The sequence below is a fragment of the Pseudorca crassidens genome, chromosome 3 (genome assembly GCF_039906515.1).
Source record: "Pseudorca crassidens isolate mPseCra1 chromosome 3, mPseCra1.hap1, whole genome shotgun sequence".
Lineage (NCBI taxonomy): Eukaryota > Metazoa > Chordata > Mammalia > Artiodactyla > Delphinidae > Pseudorca > Pseudorca crassidens.
Genome location: NC_090298.1, coordinates 28,208,621 through 28,230,173, shown reverse-complemented (window position 1 = coordinate 28,230,173; position 21,553 = coordinate 28,208,621). Strand labels below are relative to the sequence as shown.

The following is a 21,553-nucleotide window of genomic DNA, read 5'->3' as shown; positions in this document are numbered from 1 at the left end:
GCTTTTCATGGCGAGACTTCCTCAGTGAAGGAAGCGGTGTGTTGATTTACTTCTGGGGTGCAATCTGTCAGTCACACTTTGAGTAACACTCCTGCATTCACTGCAACTAGGCACTGTAAAGTTCCCTTTAATTCCTGAAAGACTCTGATTCTAAAACCCAAGACTCTTGGGGGAAATTCTTTTATGAGGCTCTCTTTGTGCTACATCTGATGTGTGACTTGTAGGAAGTCTGCTTGCTCTGGGAGAACTGGGTTTAGACTGCTAGGTTTCCTGACTCAGCTTACTATGGGAACCTTCCTGACTTATGCATCTCCTGCTTTTTCCCTTTCCAGTGGTGTATGGCTGGCAAGTGTATCACAGTGGGCAAGAAACCAGAGAGTATTCACGGAGGCTGGGGCCGCTGGTCACCCTGGTCCCACTGTTCCAGGACCTGTGGAGCTGGAGCCCAGAGTGCAGAGAGGCTCTGCAACAACCCTGAGTAAGTCCAGCCAAAAATATTTCCCTTCCTTCCATGAGCACCGGGAGACTAGTCGTGGACAGCATGACTTCAGTGACCCCAGACCTTCTGAGGGAAACCAGATATGTTCCCAAAGATGAAAGGGAGCCAGGAGGAAGATTCGTAGAGTGTGAAAAAAAAGGTGGTTCTTTTTTGCTTTGTTTCATTTTGGCTTGGCACTGGATTTTATTAGAACTTGGGTAAGTAAGCTGATTCCATCATTTGGAGAAATAAGCAAATTTTTTTAAAAGTAAAATCTATGTGAATGACTTTAGGAGATTACACAATTAAATCCTTCTAAATAACCACATTCTATCAGTGGGGATTAGTTAGACCCAATTTTGCTGATAAGATGGCAGCTTTCTTTCCATCATAATGAATGTACAATTTTATAAAAATATTCTTCTTCCCTTAGGTGACTAATTAAATAGCTAGGCACATTTTTTGAGGATAATTATTTTTAATGTTTTAGATTAGGATTTTGTAAACCTCAGAGTTCCCTATTAGCCTGTCAAGGATTCCATAGACGTTATTTCACAAGTGGCTTTCAATTTTTTAATCAAATTGCTTACTTTTTTCATATTTTAAGTTTGTATAATGATATTATATATTTCCTTGATGTCCAAATATATATTACATTCTTAATTTCATTATTTCTCAGTATACTAGTTCCCAAGTATAATTTTTAAAAAGTGTACATATAATGCCTCCGGTAAGTAGAAAATGTATTAAACTTCTTTTACCTAGATTTACATTAGTCTGCATTAAAGAGTAAGAGTCACATTTTTTAAAAGTGATAAATATGGTTATAATTCTCTCAGTGTTTCAGTTCCAAATCTTACTTCTCCTTTTTATAATAAATATATTTCTATATGTATATATCTGCATGTATATATATATATATATACACATATAAACTATATATATATATATATAATTTATCCTAGAGGTTAATAAATTAACATCTATGAAGAGTTTAACATAATATCTACTACATAAAATTGTCAGTAAATGGTAGTTATTATGTTATCTTTACCATCTCCCATGAAAATAAGTAAGTGTACATTTGAGGAATTTGGGCAAAATTGTTTTAAAATCTTACCTATTTGTTTAAATACAAAGTTCCTGTGACTTCAAAAATTCAAAACCAGAAATCCCTTTAAAAGTATTTTTACAGAATATCTTTATAGTTTGTTTCAATGTGGTCAGAAAGTGATTTCCATTTCAGAGATCAGGAAATACAGGTGATTTGTTCTAGGACCTATTGTCAGTGTTCTGTATCAGCCACTACCCAGTCTGTAGCCTTCCTGGGAGGATGGTCAGTGATCCATGGTTGTCAGAAAAGGGACATCCTTGTTGAGGAAATGAAAGATGATCCTCTAACTTGGCTTCAGGGGGAAAAAATAGTCCCAACTCCCATCTCAGAGGCTACAGTTTGTCTTAGAGTCTCCTTGGATGAGTGACCATGTCTGATCTCAGTAGCTGGTTTGCTTAAGTTCATTGAGAACTATAGCAATGGAAACACAGTAACAGATTCAGTTCTGTGATTCAGATCACAGACTCAGGTCAGTGCATCCTTGACGTGTTATCAGTCAGCTGTCTAGTGAGAACCCAGCAGGGCTTGGCTCACAAAAGGCTCTTGGATGGAAATGACTTGGAGAGGTGCCAAGTCATAGAGTGTCACTCCATCGTCACAGATAGGAAGCCAGCCTACCCTCAACTCTCAAGGACAATTCTTAGTCCCGCCTACAGGGAGTTAATGAATGTGAACTGCCTTGGTCAAAGAATTATCTTTGGGTGTGATAAATGCAGGAAGTGCCTACAGTAGGATAATAAAGTGTCATTTAAGAGGAGAAGGAGATTACTTAAGGCAGGAATTCAGGAAGAATTCATGATGGAGATGGAGATAGCATTTATTGGTCCTTAAAGCACAGGCAGTATGTAGATGTTTAGAGACTTAAGAGAGCAGAAATCTATCTAGAAGCACAGAAAAAATAAAAGCAAATAAGTCAGCCTGTATCATGGGAGCAGTGTGCAAATTAGGAGGAGTGTGGGAAGAAAAGTTGTTCAGGTGAGGTAAGTCAGTATCATGAGGGCCTTGGATGCCAAGCTCAAGAGGCTAGACTGGATTCTGTGGCCATGGGGTGCCGTTAAAGATTTTTAAACAGGAAACTAAAATAATTAAAGCAATCATAAAAATTAGCCAGAGAAGAGTGTGTACAGTAGGTTAAATGAGGCAGAAGAGGGCAGACAGGAATGGAGATAAGGGGTGAACTAGTTTGGTGATTGTGGGAATGAAAAGGAGGAAATAAAATGAAAGTCACAACTGATGACCAGGCAACTAATTGACCATGGAGTCAAACTATTTCAAAACAGGCAACTGTATACTTGGGACTGAATGTTCATGGGCAACAGCAAAAAATGTGGGAATTTGAAGAATTTATTCAAACGGTGAGTTTTGAGGCTAGAGAGGGACAAGGTTTGGCAAGGAAGGGGCATGGCCGGATACCAGAAGATTTTTAAAAGAAAATGCTGGCCTTTAAGGAAATTAAAGAAGAGTTTGTGTGTTTCATGTGTAGACCAAAGTTTGGAGGGAAGTACTGCACTGGAGAAAGAAAACGCTATCGCTTGTGCAACATTCACCCCTGTCGCCCGGATACACCAACATTTCGGCAGATGCAGTGCAGTGAGTTTGACACTGTTCCCTACAAGAATGAATTCTACCACTGGTTTCCAGTTTTTAATCCAGGTAAGGAGCTATAAGAGTATATTCCAGATCTAAGACTACAGCCATTATCAGAAAGCATTTATCTGTCAGGGTACCTGTGATGCCTTGCAAAGTTCAACAAGAAGAGAATAGTGTCATCAAGAGTTTTATATTTTAGGAGGTGGAGACACTGACCTGGTTAAGTGGATCAGTAAATGTTGAAGGTGAATATTCCAACTCCCTGCTGAGCTATATTGGAGATAAAAGAGAAGTTTATCAAACATGATGGCTCACTTCAAAACAGCTGAGGTGCAACTAAGCAATAAGTGGAGCTTGTAGGGAGGGATTCAGAAACTAATCACTGATGAAAGTGCTGGTTGATGAGCATGTGGAACTGAATGTAATTTTGGCAGAAATTCAGAAAAGAAGATCATTACGGTTTTGGAGTAATTTCAAAGAAGTCTTCCAAGGAAGTAGTTGATGATTCTTAAGCATGAATAGTCTTTCTCTTGGCATAAGGGAGGGGGAAGGCATTCAAAATAGAGTCATCAATTCCAAGTGAGAGGAGAAAAGCACAAGGAAAGACAAGATGATAGAAAATGAATGAGAAACTTGATCAGAAATGAGTAAAAGCCAGCTCTGGGCCAGAAATCAACATTTTGTAATGTATAGGACAGTATAAGAAGGGTAAAAAGTAAAATCAGGCATCTAAAGGATGCATATCAGAGGATGGGGCCTCTCCAAACAGAGTTGGAGAATGGAGCAGCAGCTTTGGCAGTGCTTCCCTTGAATCAGCACCAGTGACACATTCTCTACTGAAAATGAGGAAGAATCATTGACTGTTAGCTATAGATTAGCCTCAAAGAGTATTTGTGCTATTTGTTATTCAAATAGAGAATGAAAGAAAGATTTTCCTGAGTTAAGGAGATTTGAGACAAGGTAGTGAAAAGTAACCAGGTTTTTTTTGATTATTCAGTTTCTGAAATGCAGCATGATAGAACAGAAGAGGACTTGTAGATGTCAGCCAATGAATGAAAAGTACATATTTGGACAGTTAGAAAAATGATATAGTCAATTGCTTTTGGAAAAAATAGTGCTTTTCCTTCTTTGTGTCTCCAAAATACCCCGATGGCTGTTTGTCATGGGCAATGTCTGCTCCTTGTCGCCCGTTGTTTAGCATCATTCATGCTCTAGGGGAGTGAGTCATTTGGTTTTTGGTGCAATTTTACTTTATGATCCAAGTACTCGAATACAGGAAATCTCGTGTATATACTCATATGGGTGCAAAAAGAAAAAAAAGATAGTTATGAAAGGTATAGCCAGTTGGTACTACCTATACCTGTATTTTGGACATTCTGTTTTGTTGGAAATAGTTGAGTCAGTAGTACTATAGACTCTGAATGAGCACTCTTCCAGGACTAAAATGGCATAGCTGCCTCAGTGTTGTGACAGGTGCTTAGTTTGGGATACCCACACCTGCCAGAGTCAGGGTTGAATTTGTGTCTGCTGCACTCTGATGGCTCAAGTAGCTATACTTATAATTAAAGATTTGGTTCAGCTTGACTTTTCATTGATTTACAAGCATTTATCGTGTGCCCACTTTTTGCATAGCCTAGCAATAGGTGTTAAAGAAATGAGAGCTATAAAAGGAGACACAGATTTCACTCACTTTGGAGTGATCAGTTTGCATCTGTATTGAGGCTGTATAAACCACGTGAGGGAATTTAGCTGGGCGCCATCTGCTTAACTCACCATCTACCTGGGCTGTAAGCCTCCATTCTCCATCTCAGGGGTTTTCTTACAGGCTCCTGTGCTATTATTTGAGCATAATGACTTACCTGCTAACCCAAGTAACTACCACCTTGACCAATACACTGATTTCTTTCCCCCATCAACCTCTATCCTACAGAGCTGCTATTTTCTTAGTTCTGGGCGTCCCGGGTGACAGCAGTGTGGCACTCATGGCAACAGCTCTGTGCAGAACACTTAATCTGTGCCAGGCATTGAGCACTTTACACCCTCCCAGCCTTTCCTTAGAAGCCACCAGAGGATAAACTAACTTACAGCAGAGTTTTCTACCCACTCAGTAGACAGTGTTAAGTGTCTTAGTAAGTGACCTTTGGCAGATTTGCTAAGTAGCCAATGATAGAAGAAGAATCATAGATTCAAACATTTGGAATAAGCATAGAATCTCCATCAAACCTTGTAGTTTTCACACTCTGTTCCAGGGCTTCCAAAAATGTTTGATTCTATTATAATTTCATTTTCCAAAAGAAATAATTTAAACTATTTTTAAAAGTGCAATAAAGAACAATGCTTACACTCAAAAACAGTATATGTTGAGTTTTAACATATCAAAAAACAGCAATACATTAACTTACACAAATTGATTGGTTTTCTACAGACCTTAGAATAAAAGTCTCCCATCAACCCAATTTAACTGAGAAATATCCTGAGATTACAGGTCAAGTTGTTCTAAACTGTTATCATTTACAGCTGTTTGTGTGAGTCAAGATTTTTCAATGCTGTACAAACGAAAAAACCCACAGAAAAAAATTAGGTGCTGCAGCCATATGTCTGTAACTGCCATCTGTAAACTTGATTTCAAAATTTTCTGTTCATCTTCATAGTCTCTTTTGATCCCACTGAACTATTTTTAAGCATTATGTACTTGAACTTATAAAATTTCTGCTTAATAAAATCCTGAATTTTATCTGCTTTATTTGCAAGATCTTGATGAAAGAAAAATAATTCTTCTGCCTAAAGTGTTTGAAAACTACTAATTTAAATCAACTTACTTTCCAATATAGGCATTTCCTTTACCAACACTCCTGGCAAAAAAAAAAAAAAAAAAGGCATCCAAACTCCACTTGATCATATTCATGGAAGCACCAGTGTGAAGAGCTGAGTCTATACATTTTCTCACTTACCCCCATCCCCATCCTTCAGAGATGAAGAAACGTAGTCTCAGAGAGGACAGTAACTTATTCAGGGTTATAGTGTCTTATATAATGGAGCTGGAATTGAAGAATACCGTCTGTTTGATTAGGAAGCTGAGATACTTATACTAACTTATATTCCTAGGGACTTGATTAGCCTATGTGAATAGAAATATGTTTACATCCTGCATCTCCTATTAGGAAATGGCCAGAACCTGATCTTGGTGCCATCACTTTCTTGGAATCTCTTCCTTTTTGGATGTTTTTCTCAGAACCCCCAAATAACTCCTCATTAAGGCTAATTTTTTAGTTGTTGCTTCTGAATATTTCAGCCCTATCAATGCTTGTTGCCAGTAAGGTTTCCAGCATATGTGAAGGTCTGACCTGAGGTCAGACAAGAGTCTGCTCCTCCTGGGATAGGATCCTTCAGGGACATCTGTAAGGAATTGTTGCAATTGCATTCCCTAGGAAAGAGACTCTAAGACAGATACTAGCGTGTGGGAAGTTCAACAGGTGCAGAAGGAGAGGGAAGGAAGAGGGGTTGGGCGGGGGGAGAAGCTGGGGTGCAGAGCACAGTCTCAGCAGAGGGCTTCTCCACCCCTCGGGATGCTCTACAGCTCAAAGGACCTTCAGAATTGCTGCAGTTGAGGTGGGGCAGCCAGTCCTTGAAGCCCCACGTGGCCCAGACGTTGGGTGTGGTCTGCCTCAGGAAGGAGTGAGTGTCCTTGGGCAAGGAAGCTCTCTTAGGCCAAGGTGACAACTGAGGGCCAGTGCTGGCAGCACTCCCAGGAGCTGGACACCTGGGAGGACCTGGGCGCCGTGCATAGAGTTTATTACAAGAGTACTTGGTGTTTAGAAAGAAACAGCCTTTAAACAGAGTGTCATTGCGGGGAGCAACCTGGGAGATCTTCTAGCCAGAAGCCTCTCATTTCACAGACTAGGAATCTGTGGCTTCAGGAGGGAAAATGATGGAATAATAAGGATGATGTTTGCAGACACCCCAAAGCCATTCACAACCCCTTCACTATCCTCTACAAGAGAAGAGGGAAAGCTAGAAGACTTGCTAAACTGTATTCCAGGGAGCCCCAGTTCCAACCAAAGAGATAAAGATGGCAGCTTCACTGGGTCAGGCTTCTGGGAAGGATTTTAGTTGGTACTGACCAAGCTGCCCTCGGCCCCCTGCCTTTCTGCCTTTCACTCTGCCCTCGTGCTGCCTGGGGTACACCAGTCCTATCGCAACCACGCTGAGACGGCTGAGAGGAAGACAGAAGGAGTATAGCCCCTGGATTTCTTGTTATGTGGGAAAAATAAATTCCTGTCCGTTTAAAACAGGGAAACGACATTTTTTTTCTTTTTTTTTTCTTTCTTTCTTTTTTTTTGCTACTTGCAACGAAACTCGCTTCTAACTGATAACGAGAACAGGTTATATTAAACTTATATCAGTATCTGTTCTGTGTAGGTACTTACACTCAACACTTTGTATGCATTTCCCTAATTTTATCTCCACAAGAAAATCCTACATGGAAATTTAAGGTTTTGATCTAATTCTTATGGGTATGCTAATAGATTTAGAGAATGAGTAACTTCTTAAACTCAGACTGTACAATAAAGCCAAGAGTTAGCCCTGGCCTGACTCTGCAGACTAAATATTGACCATAGAAACAGAGACTGGGATAGACCCATTACCTTAAGAACAAATGCATTGAATTTTGAATTTTACCTAAGATGATGTTCATGTTTTTTTTAAAAAATAGATGATTTTATGGCCAAGGAGCTCTGGTGGGAGGAGAAGAGCCCCCAAAACTGTTTGTATTATGACAAATGCTAGGTTTATTAAACTTATGTATCTCGCCTTTGGAAATCAATTTTTTAAACATTTAAGCATTCTGATTAAATTATTACGTTTAGTAAACAACTTATAATAAGTTGCAATTCCAAATTTAGTGTCACAGTTCCTAACCATTTTAACTAAAAGACAGAACATAAACGTACAGTAAATAACCAACATTGCTACATTTAGCGTAGTCTAAAACATCAATGAAGTGGGTTTAATTCATTTTTAACAATTCTATTCCTGTTTTCATACCTTTCTATAGTTATGGTAGAATATATTAATTTTAATGCCTTCTTATGTTTGATGTATATTTTGATATATTTGGAGATTGCAATATTACCTTATCAGAAAGTAAAAAACATACTATTTTAGACCAGCCGAAGTTACAGAGTTTTGGTAATTATTTGACTGATTTTTGGTTGGGTTTTTGGTCAGGACTTCTTGTTTGGTTTTGGTTTTGTTTGTTTGTTTTCCCTCAAGCTGATCTGAGCCTGGTCATTAAACTGGGCTTCTTTTTTAAGTTAAATGTTACTTATTAAAGCAATAAAACATTTTTAAGTTATGCCTTTTGCTTAAGGTTTAGTATTTCTTAAAATCTGGCAAGGAACTGCACACATGCACATCACAAATCTCTTCTGCTCATGCACGTGTTCCATTGTCCAATCAGACTTCACTTACAAGGCACAAGTTCAGACGTAAAATTATTAAGAGTTTTAAGACAGTGACAACAGAGCATTCAACCAAGTGTGACTGCACAGGACTCACACCCAAGAAGTCCTGCATGTAAATGGATTTTAGAAACTAGATATTTTTAAATGGTGAAACTCAAATTGCAATCTACTCACAGAACATGAAAACACACTCAAATTTTTCCTTGACCTAAGAAATGATTTTTGTCCTTCTTAGCAAGTTTTAGCTTTCACTTCTAACGATCACTTCGTAAGATCATTATCCAAAAACGTTGGGCCGCCCTATTTTAGCAGAATTGAAAATTCAGCCTTCGATTCAGTGAGTTCATTCAGTTCCCTAAGCTTCCTTTGAGAGGATTAATCAGACAGTGCGAGGGGAAAGTTCACCAGTCCATTAGTTTTAGAATTTTCACTCAGCTGAAAAAATGGATTGAAAAGCTAGAAGAAAAAAATCCCACGAGCCCGACGAAAGGATGTGTCTAGGCAGATGAGTGTACCTGAGACGGTGAAACACTCAACTCTGTGGTTGTTATGGAACCGATGAGGTTGGTATCTGGGAGAGAGACTCTCTGATAGTCGGGTTGACCTTTGAGAACTAAGACCATCTGTTGCTCCTCCTGCCTCTTGGGGCAGCGCCCTGTGTCACAGGCCCACCTAATGACATACCCAGAATGCCAGGAAACACAGAGAGGCCAGACGAAAGGGCAGGGAAGCAGGACTTCAGAATCCACCTTGTAAACTGCTTCAGTAGCCCTGAACCTTCAATTCACAATGGCCACTTTCAAGCACAGCGTTCCTTCTGGCCTTGGGCACGCCTGTGGGTCGTAGGTGTGCAGGCGCTGGGGGTCACAGCAGCAGGTGTGTGTGCTGCTGTTGTTTTCAGCACAGATTATTTACTAGGTGTCCCTAAGACTCCATAGACCACTGTACTTACATTCCTTAGAAATCTGTTTCTTCCTTACTTCAGTTAGCCTGTCTAATCTTGAAAGATGTACAAATCCAGTATCACAGAAGCAAGATAAAGGGAAGTCTCAAAATGAGGGCCTCTCCTCATAGAGATGTGTCATGATTATCACAGGGGAAAGGAGACCTTTCCCGTTTTCTTGTTTGAGGGCCAAGACATTATTTATAAAATGAATATATGCTGCTTATAAAAATGCAAGTGTATACAATAGAGTAAAATAAAAATAGATTCTTCTTAGCCCACCCACACTTATCCCTCAGAGGCGAGTGTTGTTAACTGCAGGTTTCCATTTGCGCACAAGTGAACTCATACTTTGCCAGTTCTGCAACTTTTTGACTCATGGAGCAGAACACCATGGCATTACAGCTCACCTCATTCCTCTTAATGACTGCATAGCCTTCCATTATGTAAATGCAATTTAAGTCATTTGTCCGTTTCTTCCTGGATAAAAAGTTAATTGCTGCAATGAACATCCTTGACCTCTGTCACTGAGGTCAAGGTTCATTTTTATGAATGAGTTGATAATCTCTTAGGATCGAGTTGATCTCTTTGCCATTTGGTCCAAAGGTTTCTCCCTAACAGTATCGATCACTGCCATGTCAGTTAATTAGTAAACATGGGTTAAGAGCCTTTGCTGAGTGTAATGATCTGCTGGTATTCATTAGGAAAGGTTAATGGTAATAACTACCACATTAAAACAACCAGACACCTTATTAGAGGTTTCAGTGTGCTATCCTCTGATAGTCCCCTCTGTGCAGAGACCAAAAAGGCCTTGGGCAAGATGTAAGAGTCAGGGCTGGGATCTGAACCCCTATGCATCTAACTCCAACGCTCATGTGAAGGAGAGCCTCCTCCTGTGCTTTTCAGTCCTCACCAGTGTGTGTCTGTTTCCTCCTTCTCACACTGTGGGCGCCAGTAGCAGCTGATCAATGTGCAGATGACTGGGGTGCCCTTGAGGACATCGCAGTTTGGTTGAGGAGCTTGTAAAATCCATAGTCTTGGAAGCATAGAGCCGGGAGGACCTCAGTAGGCATTGTACCAGCTTTGAACCAGGTTCATAGTCACAGAAAAGGAAAGTCATGGAACCACCTACTGACCTAGCAGGATATGGAATCCTTTATGCTAAACTGACAAGACAGCGATTATTTAGAAAATGGTAAAACAAAGCATGAAATCAGTGCAGAATTGATTAGAAATGGCACAATGGAATAATCTGAAGGAGAAGAGGATATTTCAGGAAAGATCGGTATATGTGTGGGAAAGAGAATTGAGCCAGCTTTTGACTGCTCTGAAAGAAGGTTGGAATGATAGAAGCACAGCTTATGGGGTAACTGCAAGGACCTTTAGAATTCACCAGGTCATGATAAGGAGGTGAAATCAGCAACCATAACCACTGTCATTTGTCAAGCACTTACTGTATACCAGGTACCGCGCTGAGTGCTTGACATACAGTCTCTCTTAATCCTCTCTATTAATTACCCTGCAAGGTAGGTATTATTATCCCCATTTTTCAGATGAGGAAACTGAGTCACAGAAAGGTTAAGTAACTTTCTCAAGGTAATATTAGACGTTCATGAGCTAGAATCTGCTACATCTGCTCTCTAAGAAGTAATGGCTTTTACATCTGCTCTCTGTAGAGGTGATAGCTCCAGAGGCTAAAGATTCTCACCATATTTAAGACCCATGAAAGATTATTAAAATGGAGTCCAGTGGGTATTCTACCAAGTTTGCTTCTCAGATATGATCCATGAATAAACGCATTGCCTAATAACACGAAGAGTGGTTACTTTAAATATCTCATCAAAGCATTTGTTTTTTGTTAAAAATAATTCTGTGCCTGTAGGTTAGGGGTTAATAGCGTGAGCTCTAGCTAAACCATCAACTTCTACTGTACCACTCATACTGTGAGATCTTGGAAAACTTAATCTCTCTGCGCCTAAATTTTCTCTTCTAAATGGGGATAATAAAAGAACTAACATCATAGGGTAGTTGTGATGGTTAAAATGAAATCAGATAACCACTGCAAAGCACAAGAAGATCTGGAAAATAACGTTCAAGTAATACATTGGCTGTTATTTGAACAAAGCAACTTTCCCTTAGCTCACTAAATAAACAAGACTAGCAAAAGCCTCTGGGTAGTTTCCTCCTTCAGGGAGGGAGTCAAACAGCACAAGCCCAGAGGGAGTAAAACTAAGGCAGACATTGGAACTTGACCATTCTGGAATTCAGTGCAATGCTTGCCTTTGGATGGGGGTTTACTTGCTGTGAGGACCCGTTTTTACAACCCTGAGAGTGAATGCCTTCTTAGAATTCGCACCCTCAGGCACCTCTAGTCCCAGCCCTCCCCAGCAGGCTGGAACAGGTAATTCCTTTAGAAAAACTCCAGAATAATTCAGGGCTGCTTCGTCTTTGTGCTTCATGTGTCCAAATAGAAAATCTCAAATCTAAATTCTAAAGCTCAAATCAAAGCTTTTGAAAAAGTGTTTCCCCTGCCTCCATCCTTCTACTTGTTGTTTCCTGAAATGATTCCCTGGACTCAGCACACCTGGATGGATGCTCTCATCTCTCAGAGAGCAGAATTGCTCCCAGGTGGCTCCCTCTAAGCAATTCTATTCAAGTTCAGGCAGTCACAGAGCTAATCATGCTGCCGGGAATGAAGATTTACAGTAGTACTGAATTATGCCTTGTCTCCGGGGTCTGCTGGCCCTTTTCCGACGGCACTTTGTGATCTCTCCAGCTCATTTTAACTTTATTCATTTTCTCAGACAACTTATCCACTGCAGTTTATATAGAATCAGTTGGTATTCTTTATTTGCTTTTACCTTTCTCCTTTAAGTTTTAAACAGATGCTTTAGAAATTGTCTCAAGTTCCTCCAGAGTTTCAGTGTTTGAGTTTTACTCTGTTATATTTGTGTAAGCTGTACACTTTTGTTTCTTTACCACATGGACCATTGCATCCTTGAGCAGCCCTACCTAGAGCTGTGCACGTTGGCCTTGCATTTGGGGCCCATCCACCCTGAGGTGGGTCCGAGGCAAACGGCCTTACGGGTGGTCTCCTTGAGCCCTCAGCTGGTCACACCACCAAGAAATTTAACAGCCCTTCCCCCAGTAAACAGACCCAGAAGAGATCCCAAAAGGATCTTTCTGAAGAGGATATTCTCAAATTTTTCACTTAAAGAGAAGACGTAACATTCAAGGAAAATTAACTATTTGAATTCTTATCATATACAGATATTACCTGTTAAAATTTTTAGGACAATTTATGTTTTAAAAGTTACCTTTTTTTCTGGTTATTCGAAGTACCTACGTATAGATACACATTTTATTAAGTAAATCTTTAGAACGATTCTGTGCAGGAGATCACTCACCAGGGAACAGAAAATTGAACCTTAGAATGGATTCAGTGCAGGACCCAGCATGATGGGATGGACCACTATGATAAGCAAGGTGGCTTCTGCTTTAGCAAAACAGCAGATCTTTTGTTTCTCTGTGGTTGTAAACCTATGTCCAAGGACTTCTTGGACTTGAGAGCAAGGGAGAATATTTGTTGGGGGTGGTTTATGAACGTGGCAGTGGTGTTAGTAATGAGCTGGCCCCATGGGAGCATCTCCCCTGGTGGTCTGCTTACTTTGCTGCAAAATACCAGGCAAACATGATGCTTGTCTGGAGTCCTGCATCACCGGTTGCTATGACTTATTTTCTAGGTTAACCCCAGATGCTCACTGCCTTATTTTTATAAGCACAGTTCAACATGGGATTGAAAGGTCTCATCATTTGTAACAAAAGGCATAGCATTTTAAAGCAATCTTCCCAGTTTAATTTGTTGTAAAACGCTTTAAAAGAAAGAAGCCCGCATGACAGCATGTGTCACAGAAAGGGAAAAGATGGGAATCTCCAGATAAATGACACTTGAGGATTCATACATACAAAATCCTGGGGGAAGGGTGCTGAGCAAGAAAGCTAACTTGCAAGGATTTGTCTCTTTTTCACTTCAGCACGTCCTTGTGAGCTCTACTGCCGACCCATAGATGGCCAGTTTTCTGAGAAAATGCTCGATGCTGTCACTGATGGTACCCCTTGCTTTGAAGGCGGCAACAGCAGAAATGTCTGTATTAATGGCATATGTAAGGTATTGGGTATGTTTCCTTAATCTACAACTTTATAAAACCATGATTTTTATTAATTCGGGAAGTCAGATGTGCTAATCTTTTGCTTTCGTGGTATTTGCATGTGGTCTGGTATTTTTATATGGTCTGTGAGACAAGACTCTTCAGTGTTCATCAAAATCACAGGAACTGAATGTCCTCCTGCTGTCATCTTCATTTCTTGATCTGTTGATGTGCTCTGTGATATTATTTTAGGCATGAAGCTGGGTCAAGTTGAAGAAGAACCAAATTAAAGGAGGAATTACTAGGAAAAGGCAACTCGGATTATTTCAGTGGTATTGAATTGTTTGTTGGTTACTTGCCAACAGAGTTAGTTAAATTTGAGGAAAAACTGAAATTAATAATTGTATAGTGTTTTTCACAGAGCATTTTGACATTTCATTCTCAATTGATCACCAACATGAGGTCTTCTGATTTCGATTTAACTTTTTCACATTGACTCCATTAAAAAATTGACTCCAATTAAAAAATTCTGCCCAGGGCTTCCCTGGTGGTGCAGTGGTTGAGAGTCCGCCTGCTGATGCAGGGGACACGGGTTCGTGCCCCGGTCCGGGAAGATCCCACATGCCGCCGAGCGGCTGGAGCCGTGAGCCATAGCCGCTGAGCCTGCGCGTCTGGAGCCTGTGCTCCGCAACGGGAGAGGCCACAGCAGTGAGAGGACCGCGTACCGCAAAAAAAAAAAAAAAAAAAAAAAAAATTCTGCCTTTATATAAAGTACTTAGATCTGATTTTTTAATGCTTTTATGTGTACAAACATTGAAGAATTTATCCCCATTGCTCACAGTCTGTTTTGCAAGGAACTGATGAACAAGTTTTGTGATCCAACACTCAGGCATAAATCTCAGTTTAAAGAGAAGGTGTTTTAATCAGTGAAAAAAGAAACTACATAAAAATACTCAATTAACTATTAGTAAAGCATAATGGCTTAGTGCTCAGGCTCTAGAATATGAACCCAATACCACTATTTCCTAGCTGTACAACTCTATACATCTTTCTAAGACTCAGTTATCTTTCATAAAATTGGGATATTAACATATTTTAGATTAAATAAGTTCATATAGGTTAAGCCCTTAACAGAGCCCCTGACACACAATAAACTCTTAATATATTTTGTTTTTGCAAATAATTATCACAATTTTTTCCACTGGACTGAATTGTTGCCATGAAAAGCTCCTGCCCATAAATTGTTAGCACCCTGGGAAGGTGAATTTATCACCTTGCAGTTACTGATGGACTTATTCCAGTAGCAGCCAAGGCACAGGAGGCAACATGATGATTCCCAGGACTGAGTGAGCTAACAAGCCATCCTTTCTAAATTGGAAAGGGCTCAGGCAGAATTCTCTTCCTGACACGCTAATTACCACTGTAGCTACAAAGAGCCAAAAATAATTAATATATTTTAGGTTAGACCTGTTCCCTAGAGGAGGAAAAAGTGTATTTAGCTAATTTAGGTCCAAACAGCCCCATTGCCATTTAATACAGTGGTTCTCAGGCCTGGCTGCCTATTAGAATCAGCTGGAAAGCTTTTAAAACCTACTGATGCCTGGCTCTCTAGCCACCCTATTAATTCAGAATAGATGTGATTTGGTCCTGAGCATTGGTATTTTTAAAACTCCTCAGGTGATTGCCATGTGCTGCTAGGGCTGAGAACTTTAGTCATCAAAAAATCAATGTGATGCTAAAATTATCTTTTACATCTAAATACCTTTGCATGCATAGAGACAGTATCTTTAGCTTGTGATGGAAAAAGAAAGATATTTTGAACAAAACATGAGGGGTCTTGGGTATCTCTCTTGAAACCAGTTAAATCAGCTTAATAGAATAAGCCCAATTCTCTCAGCTTGCCTTTTTCTTTCTGGAAACCAGTTAAGGCTTTTAGAAAGTTTAATTACTTTCTGTCTACACCACACTGAGTTAAGTTTTTAAGCGGAAAAAAATATGTCAAATCAAGTTTACCTTAATAACCTAAATACAGTTTATCTTTTAAAGATCCAGATTGTAGTTATTTTCAGCTTTTGTTAGTCTTCTTATTCATTTACCACAGTTTTTTCAAAGGGAATTGAACGTGTATTGATATAAAAAGTTACACCATCAGAAAAAAATATATATGTGCCTAATTCATCTTCTTCGTGGATACGAAAATATTTGCTTATATTCATATAAATACTTGTATTTGCTTATACTTATATACTTAGCCGTCTATTTGAAAATTATGATATTTGCCAACATTTTGGCATCTTAGATTTGCAGATTTTGTTGTCGAGGAAATTATCGAATGTTGATCAGAACTGAATTTGTTTTAGGAAGTATCTGTCTGTGCCCCTCCCCCAATTTTTTAACTGGTACTGAACTCCTAAGCTGCTTTTTTTCTATTTATTGAACTTTTTTCTACTATTTCATTTACTTAACTGTATCTACACAAGGCCAAGATTTTTAAGTAAAGTGGTATTTACAGTTAAATTATTTTCTCCTTTCCTTTTTTAATCACAAGTACAACATGCGGTAAGCTTTTAAATATATGAGCAGATATTCCCACCCCTCTTCCACCTGTCCCAGCTCTGCAGTCTTACCTGCTGTCTTAAGACAGGCTGCTAACCATCCAACTTGCTCACCCCTTTCTCTTGGTAACCAGTTCTTTGACTTTAAGTTCCTTCACTCGTCCCTTTTCTCCCAGTCAGCAAAGCTTTGGCTTCATTTCTTCCCCAAACAGCCTGGATGCCCTGAACTTGCACATCAGCCATCCCCTAGATTTCTCCTCTCAGCCTTCCATCAACCTCTTTCCCCAGGACCCTGATTCTGACCAACCCAACCACATTGATTTTTTTGTTCTGACAAGCAGTCTACTATACACTTCTTAAAATAATAATTCAACTTTGTGAATTTATGCCCTTACAAAGTCAGTGTCTTCAACCCCAGCCGAGTCCTTAACCTTACTCGACAATCTTCCTACCTGCCCTAAGTTAGCTCCCCTTCTCGTTGCTCTCAGAAACTCTCCTGAACCTTCTTTGTTCTCTCTCAAGGCCATTTTGGCCATCTCAGTGATTGACTGAACACCCCAAAATCAATTTCTCTGGGCCAGATGTCTTTCTAGAAGGCCACATCCTATCTCTTGGCCCTTAAAATTATGGTGAGGAAAGCATTATTGCTGCTGTCCCATTTATTAAAGGACAATATCATTTACCTGTTCTCAGTTAAGCATAACTGGCATTATCTTCACACTAAAGTTTCATTAGCTGGGAATGAATCTCCTCTTGGAATCAGGCATCTTTCCAGTCTCTACCTTTGCCAAGGGACTGTAGAAAGAAATGATGACATTCTAAGTGGCTTAGGTCAAGGCGCCAGTTGGTATTTCAGTCCTCAGTTACTTGAGAATTTACTAAGTAAAACAGTAAAACTCATAAGGAAGAAATGAGAATTGGTAAGAATACGTATTACTTATTCACTCACGTAGGGCTGAAAGCCTAGTGAAAGACTGAGGCCAGACTTCTCTAAGTAATACTCAAGATAGGATGCTCTTCAGTTCAAATGACAGGGTCAAGAATTGATGATACACTTCTGCATGGGAAAGGAAACAGTCATCGGAATAAAGAGGCAACCTACAGAATGGGGAACAATATTTGCAGACCATATATACAATAAGGGGTTAATATCTAAAATGTATGAGAAACTCCTACAGCTCAACAGCAGAAATACAAATAACCTGATTTAAAAAATGAGGCAAGGACTTGAATAGACATTTCTCCAAAGAAGATATACAGATCGCCAACAGGTATATGAAAAGGTGCTCAACATCATTAAACATAGAGAAATACAAGTGAAACTCATGAGATATCACCTCATACCTGTTAGGATGGCTATCACCAAAACACAAAAGATAACAAGTATAGGTGTGGATGTGGAGAAATTTAAAACCTGTGCACTGTTGGCGGGAATGTACAATGGTGCAGCCACTATGGAAAATAGTATGGAGATTCCTCAAAAAAATAAAAATATTTATTTTAATTAAATTAAAATATTTATTTTTTAATTAAATTTAAAATATTTAATTTTTACCCTATGACCCAGCAATGTCAGTTCTGGGGTATGTATCCAAGAGAATGAAATCAGGATCTTGAAGTGACATCTGTACGCCCGTGTTCATAGCAACATTATTCACTAGCCAAGATACGGATGGAAAAAACCCAGATGTTCATCAACAAATGGATAAAGAAAATGTGGTATATACATACCATGGAATATTACTCAACTTTAAAAAAGAAGGAAATCTTGACATTTTGACAACATGGGTGATCCTGGAGAACGTTATGTTAAGTGAAATAAGTCAGTCGCAGAAGGATAAATGCTACAGGATTCCACTTATATGAGAACCTAAAATAGTCTAACTCATCAAGGCAGAGAAGAGGATGGTAGTTGTCAAGGGAACAGTGGAGAGTTGCTGTTCAATGGGTATAAAGTTTCATTTACGCAAGATGAATGAGTCCTAGAGCCCTGCCGTACAACGTATTGCCTGTGGTTAACAACACTATATTGTGCCCTTAAAATTTTGTGACGAGGGTAGGTCTCATGGTAAGTGCTCTTACCACACACATACACAAAAGGGACACAAGGAAACTTCTGGAGCTGATAGATATGTCTATTGTCTTGATTGTGGCAATGGCTTCACAGGTGTTTGTATGAGTCCAAACTCATCAAATCATAAAATTAAATATGTGTAGTATTTTATATATCAGCTACACCCCCAAGAAAGCTGTTTTTTAAAGAAAGAAATAATGATAGGAAATTAAAGGGATTTTCTTTTTTTAAAAAGAAATGCAGCCTGTTGGGAGGCTATCTGGCTGCCTTAGAGGCACATCGGAGGAGAGCCATACTGGATCAGAGCCCCTCTGATCCGGCTGAAGGCAGAAAGACAGTATTGCTGTGGCCCTGTTGCCAGAGCACAGGACGTGGAAGAGAGGAATGTCTGTTCATTTTCCCCTGAGAGTCTTACATTTTATGTATAGCAAGGAGGACGGGCTTCTGCCTCCTTCGGTTATGTACTCAATTCGGTGTTGAGTGTGCTGTGCGCAGCTGATGGAGGAACAGAAGGGTGAAGTCTCCACAAGAACCACACACTATGCCGTGGGCCAGCCTACTGGGGTGTGTGTGTTTCCTTCCCCGCCCCTGCCCTCCAGGGATGCAGGAAAATATTGCTGGAGGAGAAAGATGGGCTCAAGGTATTTGTTTTTCTGGCTTTCTTTCCTTTTTCCTTCACATGTTTTATCCATCCCCTCCTGGTAGAGATTGTTTTTAAACACTTCAGTATGTTGCAAAGTATGTTTCCCTGGCTGGTTCCAAATCAGTGAAGGAATGATGGTCACTGAGAATGGGATTTGTAAAGGTCAGCTTAGTAGAGGATGCTCAAGCTTGACGTAAACATATCACTTGTGACGGGTTGACATTTTGCTTATAACCAGTGAAGGCACACATCCAGGCAATTTCTTTCTTTTCCATTGTGATTAGTATTGTTAAGTTTTTTTAATCTCTTAGCAGTTTATTTTTCCCAACTGGGTCAAGTAGCACCGTCTTTGGATCTAAAGGAAGTTAGACATGGTTAACCTGAGTAATGGCGCTATTTTTGTCTGTGGGCCTTAATTCTCTGTTTAGAATTAAGGTGGAGGGAGGGTGTATTTAAAGACCTCAATGGTTCTTCCTTTCAGTCGATCTGAGGCGGCTTTAAAATAAGAAAGGAAATTATCTTTGAGAGAGAAAAAACTACCTGGGCACCATTCTTCTTCCCAAACAGAAAAGAAAAATCCAATTAATATAATATGGTGTAGGGACTTTGCTGGTAGTACAGTGGTTAAGGATCTACCTGCCAATGCAGGGGACACGAGATCAAGCCCTGGTCTGGAAAGATCCCACATGCCGCAGAGCAACTAATCCCGTGTGCCACAGCTACTGAGCCTGAACTCTAGAGCCCATGAGCCACAACTGCAGAGCCCTCATGCCAGAACTACTGAAGCCCACGTGCCTAGAGCCCATGCTTCGCAACAAGAGAAGCCTCTGCAGTGAGAAGCCCGCACACTGCAAAGGAGAGTAGCCCCTGCTCGCCGCAACTAGAGAAAGCCTCCACGCAGCAACGAAGACCCAATGCAGCCATAAATAAATAAATACATAAATAAATAAATAAACATTTAAAAAATATATAATATGGTGTAGTTTTTCCTCTTTATTCTACCACTGAAATGTGGTTAAGGAATATAGGCCGTAGTAGAGAGCAAGGAACAAAATACTTCGGTGGATGTTCACGTGTTTTCCATGACTTTCCATCTGAGTGTTAACGGTTCTCTGGTATTTGATGCTACCAAACACCCCAAGTTTAATTACTCTCCTTTTCCAGAATGGGAATTGGATGGGAAAGCCTTGGCCGTATTGGGGGGTGGAGGAGAAGGAACCAGTGGAGAGGGAAGGATGATGACTTGGGAGGACCAATGGACAGAACACTGAGAAGTGGTCAGGTCCAGAGCACATGAACAAGATTAGGCCTGGCTCAGGGCAGAAATGACCAGTTCCTCCTCTGCAGCTGGAGGGAAGGAGGTCAGGATGGCTGGGATATGGCTACATGTGACAGGTGGTGGGGCTGGGGTCATAGGAGGCTCCAAAGGATCTGCTGATGGGTCTGCAGGTCCGAGATCTCATCCCTCACGGGACTGGAATGGTCTCAGCATGAAGCCATGTTTTCTCCCAGGGCTGCCAGTTCAGACAGGAACCAGAGAGAATATCCCCAGTGAGGAATGTAAAGGGAATGAACGACTAAGTATAGGTGGAGTCATTCCGTCATCCCTGGGAATCTCATTAGAGAGGAGGGGGCATGAGGTTTGCACATCTGAAAGGGATTTGCTGCTCCACTGACAATGATTCCAAGACATTTTCATGGTTCCACTTTGGCAAGTGTGTTCAATTCTGCTTCTCACTCAGGGGAAATTGCAGATGCATTCAGTGTGTACCTCTTTCCCCTCAAAGCAAGTATTTCCTTTACCATCAGTGGGTGCTTTGGGTATTCTTCTGGCCACCACCAGGAAGAGGAAACATTTATCTTGTATCTGCCCCCGCCACAATCTCATCCAGAGCAAAACGGGGGGAAGGAGGAGTCAAAAGTCCAGGGTAGGTGTGGCCTCTCCCGCCTGAGTCATTCGTCCTCAACCTCTCTTCCCCGCAGATGGTCGGCTGTGACTATGAGATCGATTCCAACGCCACAGAGGATCGCTGTGGTGTGTGCCTTGGGGATGGTTCAGCCTGTCAGACCGTGAAGAAGGTGTTTCAACAGAAAGAAGGATCTGGTAATAAACACATAAATAATTGAGGTGGCAGGGGACTGAGAATGAAAGTCAAGATGGAGTGTTACTCTTTTTAAGCAGATTGTGACTTTCACAGAATTCAAAATGGGTATAGCCTTCACTACAAAGGGATAAAGGTTCCTTGGCAGTTTTAGGAAAGGGGTTGAATGCTAAGCAATTACAGGAAGCATCACGTTGCACTAGGGATCTAAGACGGCTTAGTGGCTGTGCACAGGACCAGGTTTAAGAGTGTGATCCGGGCTGCCCTGGTGGCGCAGTGGTTGGGAGTCCGCCTGCCGATGCAGGAGACACGGGTTCGTGCCCCGGTCCGAGAAGATCCCACATGCCGCGGAGCGGCTGGGCCCATGAGCCATGGCTGCTTAACCTGCACGTCCGGAGCCTGTGCTCTGCAATGGGAGAGGCCACAACAGTGAGAGGCCTG

At 40.6% G+C, this 21,553-nt stretch overlaps 1 protein-coding gene across 3 annotated transcripts in view; it reads left to right on the top strand.

Annotated features, from left to right (window-relative positions):
* Positions 1-21,553, top strand: part of ADAMTS12 (ADAM metallopeptidase with thrombospondin type 1 motif 12) — a 393,951-nt gene that overhangs the window by 252,086 nt on the left and 120,312 nt on the right. Inside the window, exons 11-14 of one of the 3 annotated variants that reach the window (XR_010941915.1) lie at positions 333-478; positions 3,076-3,245; positions 13,625-13,765; positions 20,994-21,114. Coding sequence is in view for 2 of the 3 variants with exons in the window: in XM_067730476.1 (XP_067586577.1) it covers positions 333-478; positions 3,076-3,245; positions 13,625-13,758; positions 20,994-21,114 (571 nt within the window). In the remaining variant the exon portion in view is untranslated. The remainder of the gene's footprint in view (positions 1-332; positions 479-3,075; positions 3,246-13,624; positions 13,766-20,993; positions 21,115-21,553) is intronic. The other 2 variants (XM_067730476.1, XM_067730477.1) reach the window with 2 other exon arrangements.